At 43.9% G+C, this 19898-nt stretch overlaps 1 protein-coding gene across 1 annotated transcript in view; it reads right to left on the bottom strand.

Annotated features, from left to right (window-relative positions):
- The window catches only part of si:dkey-103g5.4 (uncharacterized), a 56518-nt gene extending 37254 nt beyond the window's left edge, over positions 1 to 19264 (bottom strand). Inside the window, exons 1-15 of the mRNA XM_064984196.1 lie at positions 18941 to 19264; positions 18522 to 18745; positions 17679 to 17840; positions 16271 to 16450; positions 15492 to 15612; positions 15297 to 15386; positions 14051 to 14228; positions 13618 to 13780; positions 13218 to 13406; positions 11724 to 11898; positions 6577 to 6716; positions 5232 to 5342; positions 4748 to 4953; positions 849 to 1006; positions 152 to 379 (exon numbers count right to left, since the gene is read on the bottom strand). Of these exons, the coding sequence (XP_064840268.1) occupies positions 152 to 379; positions 849 to 1006; positions 4748 to 4953; positions 5232 to 5342; positions 6577 to 6716; positions 11724 to 11898; positions 13218 to 13406; positions 13618 to 13780; positions 14051 to 14228; positions 15297 to 15386; positions 15492 to 15612; positions 16271 to 16450; positions 17679 to 17840; positions 18522 to 18745; positions 18941 to 19088 (2473 nt within the window). The 5' untranslated portion in view covers positions 19089 to 19264. The remainder of the gene's footprint in view (positions 1 to 151; positions 380 to 848; positions 1007 to 4747; positions 4954 to 5231; positions 5343 to 6576; positions 6717 to 11723; positions 11899 to 13217; positions 13407 to 13617; positions 13781 to 14050; positions 14229 to 15296; positions 15387 to 15491; positions 15613 to 16270; positions 16451 to 17678; positions 17841 to 18521; positions 18746 to 18940) is intronic.
- Positions 19265 to 19898: the final 634 nt, after the last annotated feature.

The raw sequence follows: 19898 nt of genomic DNA, 5'->3' as shown, positions 1-19898 counted from the left end.
ATCTAAATCACTACTATTCCTTTAAAAAGTGAAAGTGAATTGTTTGTATGTGTTTTGTACATAAACTTACAAAGTTAGAGTGCATTACAAAGTCGTAATGCATGTACTATCGATCTCTAGTTGTGGTTACCACACAGCACTCTTGACTCACCTGTACATGAGTCTGTTGTGAAGACTAGGATAGAGCTGGCTGGGTCATAGCCCACGTTGCCAGCTATGGGCAGCAGTCTGCCAGTCTGAGGGTGGAGGAAGAAGTCAGTGGGCACTGGCATACTGTGCCCGCTGGCCAGGAGCATGTGGGTGTGGGGTTTCGGTAGTATGAGACCTGTGACAGAGTCTGTTTGGACCGCTCCACAGGCACGCACTGACCCGTCGGGGGCTGTAAGAAATGAAATTGGAAAATAATTTGATCCACATCATAGGAAGCAATATGTCAAACTTTATAACAATATTTCAGTAAATCTGACTTTAGTCTCTTACCCCAGCCAATGTGTCTATGAAGCAAAATCATCTGACTGGAACATAGGCTGATTTACATTATACGTATATTGTCCCATTGACAACATCTTTCTACCACAAGGTGGTGTCATTTCACTTGCTACAGCTTTGGAGTGAACGCAACACAAATCAGGGTGACTCCTGTGTGTAACTACTATTTTTTTTTTAATCTTCATTCATATAAAATATGTATTTCTCTGAACTTCTCAAATTTAGCAGGGACAGATAATAGATTCTAGAATGACTGTTTATTGCAGTTGTGTGCCTGTACTGTAAGATACTGTATCTGTTATTTAATGATTAAAAGCATTCGGGTTTCAAGCCTGGTGCAGTATGGTAAGAGGTCTCACCTATGATGTCCTCCTTGCTAAGGACAGAGCCAGTGTCGGGACACAGAAGTTTCGCCCCTGTGCCCTCTCCCAGGGTCGCCCAAGCCCCCTGTCGTTGGCACTCCCCCGACACCTGCTCTGCCATCTCGGATGCCAGTGACGCCACCCTCTGAACAACACTGTATTAACAATCATAGGGCACAGAGTTTATTTCTGGTCAGGTAACATTGTCAGGCATTGGGAAAACTCAAGGTTCTAACTGTGTACCACAAAGCTCTCATCACAAAGCATAACAAGGTCTATCTAACTTGGCTGGAGAGCTCCTGTTCTAAAGGGCTGCTGTATTCCTGATGTTTTTCATTTCTCCATTGTTGTTAATTGATCAGAATATAACTGCTGTTGAAGGCAAGGATCAACAAGGTCATCACCGAGCTATGGACCCTGGGACTGAGCCCCTCCCTCTGCAACTGGATCCTGTGCTTCCTGGCAGGCCAGGCCCTGGTGGTAAGGGTAGGCAACAACTTTTCCTCCACGCTGACTCTCAACACAAGGGCTTCTCGGGTGTGTACTTAGTCCCCTCCTGTCCTCCCTGTTCTCCCACAACTGCATGGCTTCGCATGACTCAAACACCATCATCAGGTTTGCTGACGACACAGAGGTGGTAGGCCTGATCACCGATGGCGATGAGTCAGCCTACAGGGAGGAGGTCAGAGACTTAGCAGTGTGGTGCCAGGACAACAACCTCTCCCTCAACGTCAGTAAGACCAAGGAGCTGATTGTGGACTACAGGAGAAAGAGGGGAGAGCATGCCCCCATCCACATCGACGGGGTTGTTGTGGAGCAAGTCAAGAGCTTCAAGTTCCTTGGCGTCCACGTCATTAAGGACTTTAACATGGACCACACACACCCACACAGTCGTGAAGTGGACACGGCAGCTCCTCTTTCCCCCAGTAGGCTGAAAAGATTTGGCATGGGCCCTCAAATCCTCAAATGTCTACAGATGCACCATCGAGAGCATCTTGACTGGCTGTATCACCGCTTGGTATGGCAATTTCACCAGCCTTGACAGCAAAGCGCTACAAAGAGTGGTGCGGACAGCCCAGTACATCACTGGGGCTGATCTCCTCACCATCCAGGACCTCTATATTGGGCGGTTTCAGAGGAAGGCCTGAAAAAATGCCACCCAAGCCATAAACTGTTCTCTCTGCTACCATCCAGCAAACAAGCCATAAGACTACTAAAAAGCCAGACTGCTAAATGATCAATTAATGGTACACAAACGATCTGCACTGACCCTACTCACACTCACTAGACATGATATACACAAACAAGCTCACTCACTCACACACAACCCCTGACACATTCACAAACACTACACAGCGCGCATCCAATCCGGAAGCCAGCCGCACACAACACATACACGCATACCGACACAGCACACACACGCATACTCCCACACACACACTTTCACAATCATCATTTGCTGTTGATACTCTGTTCTTTATTTTACAAATACTATCCATTCAGATGCCTAGTCACTTTACCCTGCCTTCATGTGCATATGTACCTCAAATACCTCATACTGGTGCTCATTGATCTGGTACTGGTACTACGTGTACATACAGTGCCAGTCAAAAGTTTGGACACACCTACTCATTCAAGGGTTTTTCTTTATATTTTTACTATTTTCTACATTGTAGAATAGTGAATACATCAAAACTAGAAATTAACACATATGGAAGGAATCAAAAACAAATCAAAATATATTTCATATTTGAGATTCAGTAGTCACCCCTTGCCTTGATGACAGCTTTGCACACTCTTGGCATTCTCTCATCCATCTTCACCTGGAATGCTTTTCCAACAGTGTTGAAGGAGTCCCTACATACGACGAGCACTTGTTGGTTGCTTTTCCTTCACTCTGCGGTTCAACTCATCCCAAACATTTCAATTGGGTTGAGGTCGGGTGATTGTGGAGGCCAGGTCATCTGATGCAGCATTCCATCACTCTCCTTCTTGGTCAAATAGCCCTTACAAAGTCTTCCAAGACACAGTGGTTGGAACCAAAAATCTCAAATTTGGACTCATCAGACCAAAGGACAAATTTCCACCAGTCTAATGTCCATTACTTGTGTTTCTTGGCCCAAGCAAGTCTCTTCTTCATATTGGTGTCCTTTAGTAGGGGTTTCTTTGCAGCAATTCGACCATGAAGGCCTGATTCATGCAGTCTCCTCTGAATAGTTGATGTTGAGATGTGTCTGTTACTTGAACTCTGAAGCATTTATTTGGGCTGCAATTTCTGAGGCTGGTAAAGTCTAATGAACTTCTCCTCTGCAGCAGAGGTAACTCGGGGTCCTCCATTCCTGTGGCGGTCCTCATGAGAGCCAGTTCCATCATAGTGATTGATGGTTTTTGAACCAGTTCAAAGTTCTTGAAATTTTCCGCATTGACTGACATTCATGTCTTAAAGTAATGATGGACTGTCGTTTCTCTTCGCTTATTTGAGCTGTTCTTTCCATAAAATGGACTTGGTCTTTTACCAGATTTGATTTGCTGTGCTGCCCTCCAGGAGTCAAGCTTGACACCCCTGATCTTAACAGACCAATGAGAGGTGAGGTTTTTTTTTTAATCATGTACAAGCAATTTTTGCGTCTGTATTGAAACGTATCAATAACAGAACAGCAATGATCAAATTCTTAAAATATATTTACAGAACTCATTATTTTCTTGCCTTTTGGACCTGACTTACATATCTTAGACCAACTTTTGCTGAACTTTAAATACAAATGTCATCTAAGTGTTTTGTTGACCGAATAGGAACACATATTTTCATCGGAAGAGAAATGTGTTCACTCTTTCTGTCAATAAGTAAATACTACTGCATTATACTACTAAATTCTAAATCACGTTATCAGTGTCATACCATGTACAATATAAGGAAATATCTAGACAATAGGGGCACATTTTTTTGACTTTTTTTACAATATTGCAGACATGTATAGAATGAAGTTGGGTTACTTCTAAGTCATCATCTCCAACATTGTGACCTTCCATTTTAAAGCTCTATTTATTTTTTTACCCCCTTTTTCTCCCCAATTCCGTGGTACTAAATTGCTAGTAGTTACTGTCTTGTCTCATCGCTACAATTCCCCTACAGTCTCGGGAGAGACGAAGGTCGAAAGCCATGCGTCCTCCGAAACACAACCCAACCAAGCCGAACTGCTTCTTAACACAGCGCTCATCCAACCCTGAAGCCAACCGCACCAATGTGTCGGAGGAAACACCATACACCTAGCGACCTAGCGACCTGGTCAGCGTACACTGCGATGCAGTGCCTTAGACCAGTGCGCCACCCGGGAGGCCCTCAATGTGCTTGTTTTTTTATTTTATTTTATGTGTTTAAAATTGTTTGGTGAAATATGCATAAAAGGAGAGTAATGACCCATAATTATGCACCTTTGGATAGTTGTTCTTCCAATATTGACCATCATGATTTAGTGACTACAAAGAAAATGTGTTGATCTTCTGGAATTTTTAAAAAGACAGACTAACTTTCTCTTTTGTTCGCTTTGACTCGAAGTATGGTTGCGTTAATCTTTTCGCAGGCAGTCGTGGTCTTTTGATGAATTTATCAAAAGACCACGACTGCCTGCGAAAAGATTAAAGGAAAAAAAAATTGACAGTATAATATAGTTTTGATGAATGTATTTATGTTTTGAGTTTTGCAAAAGGCCACCGAGTTCTGTGGACTTTGTTTTGTAAAATGACAACATTGGTCAAAGACATGCTTGTACGGGATTGAGAAACTGTAATATTCTCATTAAAACCCCTGGCCAATTAAACACAGCTGTAGTTCAAAGCTCTTTCCAGAACACACAGGCATGACAGGAAGAGACAAGGGACACAGATTCAGACATTACTGTTGTGGGTGTTCATCCCAGAGAGGGTGGTCAGTGTTGTCCACTGCTTGGCCCAGTAGCCTCACACACTCCCTGAGATGGGCCCCGAAGGTCCTGTGCACCGTCTGCTGGGCCATCAGCTCTGTCCTCAGGACCCCGAGCTGACTGTCCAAGAGATGCCTGAGCTGCTGGGCCAGGGACCTACGTCGGATCACCTCCTGCTCCACCTGGTGGTGTTTAGTGGGAGAGATGGAGGCAACAGTGGATCACAGTGGCACATGACAATGCCCTCTTATGTCAACAGGGGGATAGCATCTGGTATTGCAGTACTTTACTTACCACAATGTTAGTATAGAATGCAATGCACGTGAAACAATGAGACCTGGGACAAATACAAGGTGCACTTGATTTAGCTTGATGTTTGCACTTCGGGGACTATTTCATCAGCTCCTTTGGTGTTTGTACGGCGTATCATGTATTTGATTCAGGTCAGGGCAACACACACCTGCCTCCGCAGCCTCTCATAGCCCTCCCTAGTCTTCCCAACTGCAGACCAGCCCGGCTGCAGCTGGAGCCCCTTCAGCTTGTCCATCACCCCCTGATACAGGTCCTTCACCTGCAGACACACACAAACAAACACTGTAGAGCATAGCAAGTTTCTGTCTCCGAAACAGGGTTCACAAAGACGTGCAGGGTCCACTCTGCTCATATTACTGTACATCGTTATCGGCCCAGCTCCCCGGAGCAGTGTAATAATCCTAACCATTCTAAGATACTCTAACCACAAACAGGAAAGGCTAATACGGTCAGGGCCGGCCCCAGGCATAAGCAAGTTAAGTGACCGCTTAGGGCACCATGGCACTGAGGGGCCCCAGACCCAAAAATCCATGTTCAACTTACTGTTGAGTTATAAAAGCAGAATACACAAGGTGCAATTTGGTTGTGCATAAGCATACATCTGTTTTTCTCAGTCATTGACAGTCACTCAATTGACCCATGTCAGCAAAACATTTCTAGATTGGTAAATTAGTTTAGCCAACTATCTAAACTTGTACTAATCATGGTCAAATGACCAACCAGGCATGCAGGGCACTTGCGCCAGGGCTCCTTACCTCCAAATGTTACTAGTTCAAATACCCGAGACAACAAGGTGAACAATGACTGTAACCCCTCTCTCCGAGGAATAAAGGACAAGGCATAACTCATGGGAAAATTTGTAGAATTGCAGAAAATTATTTTAAACTACAAAAATGTATCTCAACTCTATAGCAAAATGTGTATAATTGATGGAAATGAGCAATAAAACTGCACATTTTTCTCTGTGCCCCATAACAAAATGAGTAGAATTGCATAAAATATTTTATAAAATTCCTAAATCTTCTCTCCACCCCATGACAAAAATCTGTAGAATTGCAGCAAACTCATTTTAAAATGTAATTTTCTTCTCTCCGCTTTTAAAAGTGGAGCCACTAAAATGTTTTGCCCATGAGGTGCTTTGGGCCCCAAAAAGGCTAGGACCGGCCCTGAATATGGTGAAAAACGGGTGTAACCCAAATAAACACAAGCATTCCAATATGTCATACAATATGAGAAGACTATACAATATGACATTGTCTCGATTTACTTGGACTTTGCGTTCGGGATATTTGAGGCTTGGGAAGGTGAGAGAGTGAGAGGTTTGGTGCGAGGTTTGTCTTACCTATAGAAATACATGTACATACAGTCTATAAATGTCAAATAGCTGTGAGTTTGTGAGATTGTTGCTCAATCTCAAAAAAAAATATATAATCCTATAGAGTTACATTATAATTCTATAATACTATTGTTATTCCATTTCTGCAAGGTTATACCTCTCCTCTGAGCTGGCTCAGTCTAGCGGTGACAGACACACTGTGTTTTAGTAGGATGCTGTAGAAGGTGTTAGTGCTGAAAGCCTCCAGGTCCACCTGATGCTCATAGTCCCAGAACTCATCTGCCTCCAAGTGCAGGGCTACCACAGAATGAAATAGAACACAGAATGTATAGCATGACGTATGCACTTGCAAACCAAGGGCTGTGGATTTGATTCCCGCTGGCGCCACCCATATGTAAGTCACTTTGGACAAAAGCATTTGCTAAATCCCACTGGGAACAGACGTCAAGTCAACGTCTATTCCAAGTTGGTTTCATGTGGAAACAATGTTAATTCAACCAGTGTGTTCCCATTTAGTATTAATAAGCTAATAAAACAAGATACCTATTCAGGATAACCTCCCTTGTTGAATAAGCATATATATATACACTGCTCAAAAAAATAAAGGGAACACTAAAATAACACATCCTAGATCTGAATGAATGAAATATTTGTATTAAATACTTTTTTCTTGACATAGTTGAATGTGCTGACAACAAAATCACACAAAAATGATCAATGGAAATCAAATGTATCAACCCACAGAAGTCTGGATTTGGAGTGACACTCAAAATTAAAGTGGAAAACCACACTACAGGCTGATCCAACTTTGATGTAATGTCCTTAAAACAAGTCAAAATGAGGCTCAGTAGTGTGTGTGGCCTCCACGTGCCTGTATGACCTCCCTACAACGCCTGGACATGCTCCTGATGAGGTGGCGGATGGTCTCCTGAGGGATCTCCTCCCAGATCTGGACTAAAGCATCCGCCAACTCCTGGACAGTCTGTGGTGCAACGTGGCGTTGGTGGATGGAGCGAGACATGATGTCCCAGATGTGCTTACTTGGATTCAGGTCTGGGGAACGGGCGGGCCAGTCCATAGCATCAATGCCTTCCTCTTGCAGGAACTGCTGACACACTCCAGCCACATGAGGTCTAGCATTGTCTTGCATTAGGAGGAACCCAGGGCCAACCGCACCAGCATATGGTCTCACAAGGGGTCTGAGGATCTCATCTCGGTACCTAATGGCAGTCAGGTTACCTCTGGAGAGCACATGGAGGGCTGTGCAGCCCCCCAAAGAAATGCCACCCCACACCATGACTGACCCACCGCCAAACCGGTCATGCTGGAGGATGTTGCAGGCAGCAGAACGTTCTCCACGGCGTCTCCAGACTCCGTCACGTCTGTCACATGTGCTCAGTGTGAACCTGCTTCATCTGTGAAGAGCACAGGGCGCCAGTGGCGAATTTGCCAATCTTGGTGTTCTCTGGCAAATGCCAAATGTCCTGCACGATGTTTGGCTGTAAGCACAACCCCCACCTGTGGACGTCGGGCCCTCATACCACCCTCATGGAGTCTGTTTCTGACCATTTGAGCAGACACATGCACATTTGTGACCTGCTGCAGTGCTCCTCCTGCTCCTCCTTGTACAAAGGCGGAGGTAGCGGTCCTGCTGCTGGGTTGTTGCTCTCCTACGGCCTCCTCCACGTCTCCTGATGTACTGGCCTGTCTCCTGGTAGCGCCTCCATGCTCTGGACACTACGCTGACAGACACAGGTCATCCTGAATAGGTATTTTGTTTTATTAGCTTATTAATACTAGTAAGCCGAATCCTAACTTGAGATCCATGCTCTTAACTCAAATTTAGTCTCAAATTGATACCCATGAATGATATACATGAAAGTCAGAGTTACGTGCACAGATCTCCAGTTAGGATGTGGCCCACTGTGACTAACTGATATCTGTATTCAGAGGCATGTGTTCATGAGTGTCAAAGGAAGCCAGGCTTTAGGGTATCATACTTTTCCTTCAATTCGCAAGAGGATGAATGAAGCTCACCTGAAGCACCGCTACAGCTCGTTCATTCCCGTGAGGCTACAATATGTCGAGTTTACCCGGGAAGCTGTGAAGCGCTGGGGAAGCTGTGAGTGTGAAGCCAGCTATAGACTATTGCAAGATTGTGTTCATGAGTCTTTCATTAAATGCCTATGTTTGCTGCTTTTCATTAAATCACGTATGGCTACAAATATTATATATACATTCCTTTATATGGGCATATTGTAGCCTAGGCCTATATACATTAGTTACTATGGGCAGAAGCATAGGCCCACCCACTTGGGAACCAGGCTCACCCACTAGGGAGCCAGACCCAGCCAATTGGAATGAGTTTTCCCCCACAAAAGGGCTTTATTACAGACAGAAATACTCCTCAGCCCCATCTCATTGTGTTGTTGTCCTCTGGAGGCTAGCTAACTAGCTAAAACTGTCCCTTTCATAACTTAGGGATTTGGACTTGTGGGTTTTACTTAATTCTCCGTACTGGCCATTGATTTTAATGGTGATTCTGATCCAACCATAAAGTCATACTTTGTGCCCCTGGCCTGAGAGGATCGAAGTTCAATATGTCGCTAGTTGTAGTAGGCTAATGTTAACTAGCTAACGTTGCCCATGAAAGGAAGTTAGGCTAGCAAGCTTTTTAGCCAGGTAGCCTATGACATCAAAAACTAAAAGCGTAATGTATGACCGAGTTATAGACGGTTTTGTCTCATGGAAGAGAGGAGAATGGCATTGGCGTTTCTCTACAAACTGGGTGAGTCAACATGTTTTTCTACTTGCACGCAAGCAGGCATACACAAAGAAATCAGAACCATGGACAGCCACATCATATTTAGCTTATGTTGATTGGACTAAATTGTTTTTGGTATCACTGTATTAGACTAAGTGTAGGTCATTTGATTATGTTGAAATATTGAAGTTGAAATTGTGCTGGAATAGTGGAAGCAGCTCCTGTTTCCTTGCAACTTGCGGTAACTCTCTGTGGTTCTAAATGAATAGTTGTTTAGTAGTCCGAAAATGTCGGAAACATTAACTTGCCTGACTATGCTGTAGGTAATGTAACTGTTTGTTACATGTCATATGCTTTGTGGACAGAGGTTGCTATCTGGTTTTGTGATGAAACAAAGTTGTGGTTGAATTTATTCTGCCACTGTGTCTTCTTATTGTCTCGGCCTATATATCACGGTAGCAAGGCACATATATCAAGGTAGCAAGGCATAAGAACTACCTGCCTATCTTTCCGATTTAGTCCTGCCGTGCATACCTACACGTACGCTACGGTCACAAGACGCAGGCCTTGTTGTCCCTAGAATTTCTAAGCAAACAGCTGGAGGCAGGGCTTTCTCCTATAGAGCTCCATTTTTATGGAATGGTCTGCCTATCCATGTGAGAGACGTAGACTCGTTCTCAACCTTTAAGTCTTTATTGAAGACACATCTCTTCAGTAGGTCCTATGATTGAGTGTGGTCTGGCCCAGGATTGTGAAGGTGAACGGAAAGGCACTGGAGCAACAAACTGCCCTTGCTGTCTCTGCCTGGCCAGTTCCCCTCTTTCCACTGGGATTCTCTGCCTATAACCCTATTACAGGGGCTGAGTCACTGGCTTACTGGTGCCGTCCCTAGGAGGGGTGCGTCACTTGAGTGGGTTGAGTCACTGACGTGATCTTCCTGTCCGGGTTGGCGACCCCTTTGGGTTGTGCCGTAGGGGATATCTTTGTGGGCTATACTAGGCCTTGTCTTAGGATGGTAAGTTGGTGGTTGGAAATATCCCTCTAGTGGTGTGGGTGCTGTGCTTTGGCAAAGTGGGTGGGGTTATATCCTGCCTGTGTGGCCCTGTCCTGGGGTATCGTCGGACGGGGCCACAGTGTCTCCCGACCCCTCCTGCCTCAGCCTCCAGTATTTATGCTGCTATAGTTTGTGTCGGGGGGCTAGGGTCAGTCTGTTATATCTGGAGTATTTCTCCTGTCTTATCCGGTGTCCTGTGTGAATTTAAATATGCTCTCTAATTCTCTCTAATTCTCTCTTTCTTTCTCTCGTTCTCTCTGAGGACCTGAGCCCTAGGACCATGCCTCAGGACTACCTGGCCTGATGACTCCTTGCTGTCCCCAGTCCACCTGGTTGTGCTGCTGCTCCAGTTTCAACTGTTCTGCCTGCGGCTATGTAACCCTGACCTGTTCACCGGATGTGCTACCTGTCCCAGACCTGCTGTTTTCAACTCTCTAGAGACAGCAGGAGCGGTAGAGATACTCTGAATGATCAGCTATGAAAAGCCAACTGACATTTACTCCTGAGGTGCTAACCTGTTGCACCCTCCACAACCACTGTGATTATTATTATTTGACCCTGCTCGTCATCTATGAACATTTGAACATCTTGCCCATGTTCTGTTATCTCCACCCGGCACAGCCAGAAGAGGACTGGCCACCCCTCATAGCCTCGTTCCTCTCTAGGTTTCTTCCTAGGTTCTGGGCTTTTCTAGGGAGTTTTTCCTAGCCACTGTGCTTCTACACCTGCATTGCTTGCTGTTTGGGGTTTTAGGCTGGGTTTCTGTACAGTACTTTGTGACATCAGCTGATGTAAGAAGGGCCTTATAAAGACATTTGATTGATTGGTTGATTGAACTAACAGGTTATACAGCAAACAATGCGAATATCACAACACATAGGTTGTAATATGGCTTTTTTCTGGCTTGTCTTCCCCAGTGATTCTACCCACGCTACTGATATTACTGTAACATTGTGCCCCTATTGTACTGTCTTGCACTGATAGTCCTGTCTACAATATCATTCGTTCACATAAAACAAGTTTTCCATTCTATATTATGCTGAATCAGCTACTGAGTATATTTTTCTGTATACTGGTCTTGTTCTTACACCACTGCAGTGATTTCATTGCAAATGTAAATTGAAAAAATATAAATTGCCAAAATATAACAAATCTAAGCATATTTGGGCTGATTGTCCAACTTGATCAAGATGGTTTCAGTTGTAGTATGTGTGGCTGTTGATATTGCATGAGCATGCACGTGAATGGTGGTATTTTGCAAGCACCACACCAGTGTGATTGGTTGTGGCTTTTGGGTGTCTAAGGGTCAGTCTCCCCATTGTGTAAACAGGGTTGTGTAAGGTAGTAAAGGGTACAGGTGTAAGCTGTTATACTACGGTCCGGTCCCTGGGAATGTTTTATAGAACGGTGGTTGGGTAGATTGCTTGCCTATGGGCTATGGTGGGTGAAGAGTGAGTGGGAATGAGGAGGATATATTGTACTGTACCGGGCTGCATAGAGGCCTCCGTCATCCTGGCCTGGAGGTTTCGGTGGAACTTCTTTAATGTCGTCACCCTGGAACCTTTTGAGGCGTAGTCTTCCATAGGGTACTGGAGCTGGAGTGTACGGTACTGGGCTCTGGTGACCACTTTCTCTGGCCAGCCATACTCCCGAAACAAGATCTACACATGGGAATACAAATCTGTCTGACTTGTGTGTAAAAACAGAATTGTGTGCACAATGTGCGTGACCTTTGCTCCACTAGAATCTTAAAGGTAGTCAACAGCAGCCCGAGAGGCTTGTCGGAAGTCAAAACACAAAACAGGAAATGAATTTGTCACCTGCTAGAGAATCATAGTGTTCACAGAATGTCATCAATACAATAGAACAGTGAATACTCAGTGTCCTTGTACCTCCATTCTGGCTGCAATCAACAGATATGAAAATAATCCATAACATCCAGTATCCAGGTCTAGTGACCATCAACCCGCACCTTGAGTGTCACAAATAGAACACTGAACATCATGTGCAATACAGAAAGGAAAAATACAGTGGTGGAAAAGGTTCCCAAATGTCATAACTGAGTAAAAGTAAAGATACCTTAACAGAAAATGACTCAAGTTAAAGTGAAAGTCATCCATTAAAAGAATACTTCAAATTGCTTATATTAAGCAAACCAGACGGCACAAGTTTCTTGTTTTTATTTTATATTATGGATAGCCAGGGGCACACTACAACACACAGACATCATTTACAAACAAAGCATTTGCGTTTAGTGAGTTCACCAGATCAGAGGCAGTGGGGATGACTAAGGATGTTCTCTTGATAAGTGCGTGAATTTGGCCATTTTACTGTCCTACGAAAGAGTCAAAATGTATTTTTGGGTGTCAGGGAAAATGTATTGAGAAAAAGTACATTATTTTCATTAGGAATGTAGTGAAGTAAAAGTTTTCAAAAATATAAAAGCACAGATACCCCCCCAAAAAACGACTTAAGTAAAAAATACTTTAAAGTATTACTTACAGTATGTACTTTCCACCACTGCACCACGGCAACCATTTTGACTATACTACCCACACAGCTACACTGTACACTGCATATACTGTATAAGCTTATAGAGACTCTAACTGATGTATAGAACAGCATTAAAATGATCCGCTTTGAAAGCTAAACACAACACAATCTGACTTTGTGAAAATCTGTTTTTTGAACCGAACTTGCTTACCACTTTTCTTTCTCTCTTTTATTCCTAAATATTTGGTCACATGATTCATTCTATGTATAGTTTCCTAGAAAGAAGGGGTGACTCAACTAACCCTTTGGCTCAACTGACCCCACTCTCAACTACGTTCTTAACTGTTACACATATGCATATTCTAAACTCAAATTTCCCAATTACACTTGCCAGTAATGTTTATGGACGTGTGTGTGCGCTTGCAATCAAGGCATGCCTGTGAGGACGCATGTGTGTGTGCCTGTCAACGCCAAGAAGTGCTCTCACCAGCAGCGTCACACACAGGCTGAGGATGACCATAGCGCCAAGCAGCAGTCCTCCTGTCACCAACCAGTCAGGGCGTAGAAGCAGGTGTCGTCTCTTGGCGATGCCCATTCTTGTCACATGATGGGGGACAGTGGGGAAGAATGGTCCAGCCTCATAGCACTGTCCACCTGCTGGCATTACCCTCACATACTGTGAGGAGCAGAGGAGCATGTGAGCATATTGGCTTTAGATACTGGGAAGGCTTATGGATTTCACTTTTATCAGTTCAAAGTTACTCCATAACACAATAAAAGAAAAATGAAGAGGAGCAGGGCATTACTATACAACGATTGTATCTTTCACCCATTTTGTTCATTGGGTAAGAACCTTTAAGGCCACGTTTGAGCAAACAGGGTAATACCATGTGTTTGTATTGATGATCGCTGAGTTTGAAGGCGTACACCCCAGGCTGAGTGAAGACCAATGAGAAGAGTGTCGGTGGTGTCCTGGCCAGTGTCATGTCCTCAGCCAGCCGTCTCAGAGGACCCCAGTCAAAGTCACGGTTGGTATTGTACAGGTTCTCTCTGGACAACAAGACAGGAAGCTTGAAGCTCAGTAGAAAAAAAAGGATAAAGAAAATATGGTTCATAGAAAGATACCAAATAATTGTTGCAGATAGTGGCTTTTCCGTAATGCTTTCAGAAGTGCGTTGGATCTGCAACAGCACCCTGTCCCAGATGAAGAGGTTTGACATTTTATAAAACAAATCTTAAAGTCCTATACAAATACAAAGCTAATTTCTGAGAGCAAAGTGTAGAAAATCCACTGTCAGGAGCACAGTTTGATTGACTTACACATCATACTGAGGGTAATGTTGTCTGGTGACAGTGAAGAGCAGTGTGTCCCGTAGGTGTAGACATGCAGTAGGGTTCAGAATCCCCACAGAGCTGGAGTTCATGGTTCCTCCCCAGATGGTTGCTCTGCTGGACCAATCAGACCCAGCCCCTCCTTCCTCTCTGACACCAGAGTCACCTGGTAGAAAATAGTCATGGAGGGATGGATGGTTGAAATAATGAATGAAAAAATTGACAAACGAACAAAGAAACAAACGGAGGAATGGATAGATGGATGGGTGGATTAATGAATTAATCACAGAGATAATATTTGATCAGTAAGTGTATTGGGACAGTAAAATTAGGATAATATGTGTCACAGTGTCATGAAAAGGTATTTGCCCCATTTCTGATTTTCTCTTATTTTACATGTTTTTTTATACTGAATGTTATCAGATCTTCAACCAAAACCGAATATTAGATAAAGGGAACCTGACTTTACAAATAACAAAAACTATGCCAGGCAAAAACCAAACACTGCATTCCATAGTAAGAACCTTATATCAACGGTCAAGCATGGTGGTCGTAGTGTGATGGGTTGGGGACGCTTTGCTGCCTCAGGACCTGCACAACTTCTTTTCATAGAAGTAACCATGAATTCTGCACCAGATAAATCTACAGGAGAATGTTAGGCCATCCATCTGTGAGCTGAAGCTGAAATGTAGCTGGATCATGCAGCAAGACAATGATCCCAAAACACAAAATCAAGTCTACATGAAAATGGCTAAAATGAAGCAAATTTGAAGTTTTGGAATGGCCTAGTCCAAGTCCAGACTTAATCTCAATTGAGATGTTGTGACTTGAAACGAGCAGTTCGTGCTTGAAAACCCACAAATGTCACTGAGTTACCACAGTTCTGCCTGGAGGAGTGTGCCAAAATTCCTCCACAGCGATGTGAGAGACTGATCAACAACTACAGGAAGCGTTTGGTTGGAGTCACTGCAGCTATAGGTGACACAACCAATTATTGAGTGTAAAGGGGCAATTACTTTTTCAAACCGGGGCATTGGGTGTTGCATAACTTTTATTAAATAAATTCAAGAAGTATTTATTGTCGTGTTATTTGTTCACTCAGGTTCCCTTTATCTAATATTAGGTTTTGGTTGCAGATCTGAAAACATTCATTATAAAAAAATATGCAAAAGTAGGGAAAATACTTTTTCACAGCACTGTAGTTTTAAAAAATCTTTCTCTGATGATAGGTAACCTGTAGAGATGTGCATTCCCATGCTTTTCTCTGGAAATAACTTCAGAATCTCCGCTGGGATGTCATTGAGGAGACCAAGGAACCCTGCATCTTTAAAAAAGCAAACACACACAAAGACAGTCATTGTTATTATTGGTCCTACCATGTATTAAGGGCCTATTGTAACTGGGCCCACACTGTATCTGAGGAGCTCACCATTTGTTTGCACTGTGTACACAGGAAGGGAGACATTGTGGCGACCGTCACACTGCAAGGTCCCCTGAGAGTCCCAGCGTTTGAACACGGTCTCCAGCAACACACTCCCGGAGACGCTCACCTGTTAGAGAAAACACTGGACCGTTTACTCATAACTATGTCAGGTTGTTACTCTATGTGGCTGTCTATGATGTCCAAGCATATGATATCCAAGTATGTGATTTCCAAGTTTATTAAGTTCATCTTCCGTACATTGTCTGTGATTGTACAAGCTAAGTTTTAACTCAAGCTAGTGTATTGTATACCCATACATTTTTCAATAAAATGGTCCTATGGATGTTGGTTGGAGATAAGGGGACAGGATCAAGTGTTTGTAATTGAAGAGTTTCATTCCAAAATGCTATATATCCATGTTAAGAAATGTTGGTACATTTTATTTTATTGTTTAAAGAAATTATAAAATAGATTAGTGTGTTTTTTCACTATCTAATCATGGTATGGGATTGTTCAATGACAGACATCGCTTGATGGTTTTACTTCAGAGAGACAAATAATTGTACCTGTGTGTGTGTGTATCAAATCCACATTTTTATTGGTCGCATACATGCATGCTGCCTTGCGTGTGTGTGTGTGTGTGTGTGTGTGTGTGTGTGTGTGTGTGTGTGTGTGTGTGTGTGTGTGTGTGTGTGTGTGTGTGTAGTGCCTTGTGTGAGTATGTGCGCATAATGTGTTTGCAATACAACTCTTCACCTACACATGCTTAAGTCATCATGGCTTACCTGGCCTTCAGAGTTGCTATATACCAGCTGCAAGTCTACGGCAGCACACACTAAATGCAGTGCCAGCTTTGGCCTGCTCCTACACCAGCCCCCACACACAGCTCTCTCTGGGGGTTCCCTACACAGACACAGGCCCAGAGCTCCATCAAAGCCCTGGTAGTCCCCTGGAGAGAGACACACCTGGGAGAGGAAGAGAGTAACACTTGGGATCTGTTTACCTAGGAAAAGGCTGGGACTGAGCGGCAGCCAGTCAAGGGAAAAAGGTTACACATTACGTTGGACTCCATTATGTATATAAACCCTGGATTGCTGATGCTATATATGGGCCAATGATAGAATAATAGAAAGAACGTGCCAAAAATGAATGTAGACATTAATAAATGCATTTCGATGGTTTCCAAAATATTTTTTACAATGGTGGGGGAGTGCGAAGATAGAGGCGCAGTGGCTTCAAAACAGTGCCCGCTGTCAGTCATGTAGTGCAGGGGTTCCCAAACCTTTTTTCTCAGGCCCCTCTTCTAACATTGGGGAACATCCCGCGCCCCCCACTGCGCACGTGTACACGTGCCACATTTATTTCTATGGTCACAAGCACTGTTCACACCCTCATGTTGGTGAAGAGAACATTTTGCAGGTTTAAACGCTTATTTTCTAGCAATTCTATACATTCTTCCATGTCTAATGTGTATTCATGTGATATTTGAGTGTCTCACGCATTACAACACAATCAATGGGATAAAAAAAACCTAGCTAAAAATTGTTAGCCTACAATGGCTAGTTGATCTTGACATTTCTGACAAGTTATAAATAGCTCTCTAAGATACAGTATCCAATGACTGACAAGGAAAGCAGATTATGGACTACAACATTTTCGAAATTGCATCTTGTGCATTCTACTGTCACAACTTTCAAGAGTAAGTTGAAAGGACTGATTTCTTTAAAAAATATATATTTTTACCCGCGGCCGCGAGCCCCCAGTTTGGGATCCACAGATCTATTGTATATGTAAATGATTGGTTGGACTAGTACAGAGTAGACACCCATGTTGCCACAGTTCCATCTGTACATTGTCTATGATTGTACACAGAATAGAATGTATCAATGGAAACCGTTTCCACGGTTTTTGTATGCATGTCTTGGTAAAGCAAATTGTGTTATCAAAAAAGTACTATCAACACACCTGTACTGCACACAGTACTTTGTTCAATGAACTGCAGTACGTAGAGTTTCTGTGTGTGTGTGTGTGTGTGTGTGTGTGTGTGTGTGTGTGTGTGTGTGTGTGTGTGTGTGTGTGTGTGTGTGTGTGTGTGTGTGTGTGTGTGTGTGTGTGTGTGTGTGTGTGTGCGTGTGCGTGTGCGAGTGTGCAGGGTGTGTGTGTGCATGCATGGGTGAGTTATCTTCTCCTAACCTGCTGGGTACAGTGCTGTGCCCACTGCTGCCTGTCCAGACAGGTTCCATGTTGTGTCCTCGCTCTCCCATCTCTACAAATATCATAGACACTGTGCAAACAAGTGTCCCCTTGGCCCATGAGGCGGTACCCTAGGGCACAGGGGCACAGCCCATCACTGGCCTACATTGGCACGTGCACACACACCCACACCCACCCACCCACACACACACACACACACACATCACACACAAACACATACACACAAACACACACATGCACACAAATAGACATTAGACCTTTTGCAAAACTCGTTTGACTCAAAGCACACACACTGGACTCTCCCCACTGACTTGTTTACGACGCATGTGACAAATACAATTGGATTTTGATTTGATTTGACATTAAAACGCTTAGATCAACACCCAATACCTGGAAGTCATTCAGAGTACCTAGAGTCATTTCCCCTTTGAACATGAGCTGCTGAGTGGAAGGCTCAACAGTCACTGGGTGACTGACGCGGATGGAAATTAGACTCCGGCTATGTTGAAACTTGATATGAAACATTCTGAGCCGCGGGCTACAGATTGAACCCATGAACCAAGTGGATATACTCTATATTGTGTTAACTGTTCTTGCATGCAACCTGTGTGCCTGATACTACCGAAGACGGACAGGACAGAGTCATTGATACACAATACAAAACATAAAAGAAGGGCTTTGCACGCACGCACACACACACACACACACACACACACACACACACACACACACACACACACACACACACACACACACACACACAAGAACATACGTAAACACACACACACAAACACACAGACACACAAACACACATACACACACCTGGAAGGTTTGCCCTTCTCCAAGACACACACATCTGTCCTGGCCAGGTAGGGGCTGCTGTGCCCAGGCTCCACAGGGTATGCCTGAGGTCAGAGCGGGTCGCGGACAGTAGTGGTTGGTTGGGCAGCTGAGACAGTTGTCCATGGAACTAGCACCAACCGTCGGCCCAAATGTACCCTTCGGACATGGCACTGGTGTGGGACTTCCCACTGGACAATAGTATCCTGTTTGAATAAATAGAGTTTTATCCGAAAATGGTAGTGGTAGTGTACCACCAAGGGTTTTCATGCACTGTCACAAGGTGGCATAGTCAGGTTTTGTCTCTCATGCCACACACAGCTAAAACACAATAGCCTCACAATAGGATCATAATTATTCTCAGGTCTATCTAAGCATGCAGAGACATACAGTGTGTCTACCTTGTTCACAAAATGGCCTCTCCATCTCCCTGGTTTCCACAGTTCTGTTGTGGCCATACACAGTGTGCTCCTCCACGAAGACATACAGGCACCAAAACAGCAGGGTTGGCTGCCTGCATACTCCTGGCCCTACCTTCCTTAGCATCATCCCGGTCCTGGACGATCTTGCTACTGCTGTCCCAGACTCAGTGGGGGACTGGAGACCAGCACTTTCCCTGGCCTACTGAATCATTGATTAGGCCTGCGAGGTAGGGTAACATGGGAGGCTGGTGGGTTGAAAATGGCAACCCTATGCATCCAGGTCAGATTACAGGCTTTGTTCATATCAATCCTACCATTGAACTGATATTGAACAGGTTGTGATTTGGCTCCCGTCACATCATCACCACTTTGCTTTACGGTTCATTGCAATTCTCCCAAAATTCTAGGAATTTACTATTGATTTGAATTGGATGTTTAGAATTAGCAAATTGTTTTTCATGGGGCTTCTGTTTGCCGTGTGGCCAGTTCAAAGAGTGGTCGTGAGAAATGAATACCTTGTTTTGCTGCTTATCCAGTCAAACTTTGTCCTGTGTACTGAAAGGCTGCCAGCTTGTGTTCAAAATCCAAGGTAACATCTTCACCCTTTGCTTCCTCATGATAACGGGCCTGTCCTGGCTTTTATCAAGTGGTACACATACGCATACACATGTACTAAATCAATACCACATACCAAATAAATATCAATTAAAAAAAGTAGCAGTTTGAATATAGGTCAACCGCCTAGAAACCACAATACAGAACTAAAATGTATAATGCAAAGCTGTGTGTGTGTTTATGTGTGTGTGTGTGTGTGTGTGTGTGTGTGTGTGTGTGTGTGTGTGTGTGTGTGTGTGTGTGTGTGTGTGTGTGTGTGTGTGTGTGTGTGTGTGTGTGTGTGTGTGTGTGTGTGTGTGTGTGTGTGTGTGTGTGTGTGTGT

The sequence above is a fragment of the Oncorhynchus masou genome, chromosome 13 (genome assembly GCF_036934945.1).
Source record: "Oncorhynchus masou masou isolate Uvic2021 chromosome 13, UVic_Omas_1.1, whole genome shotgun sequence".
Classification (NCBI taxonomy): domain Eukaryota; kingdom Metazoa; phylum Chordata; class Actinopteri; order Salmoniformes; family Salmonidae; genus Oncorhynchus; species Oncorhynchus masou.
Note: the sequence above shows the minus strand (reverse complement) of the source record. Positions and strands in the feature narration are given on the sequence as shown.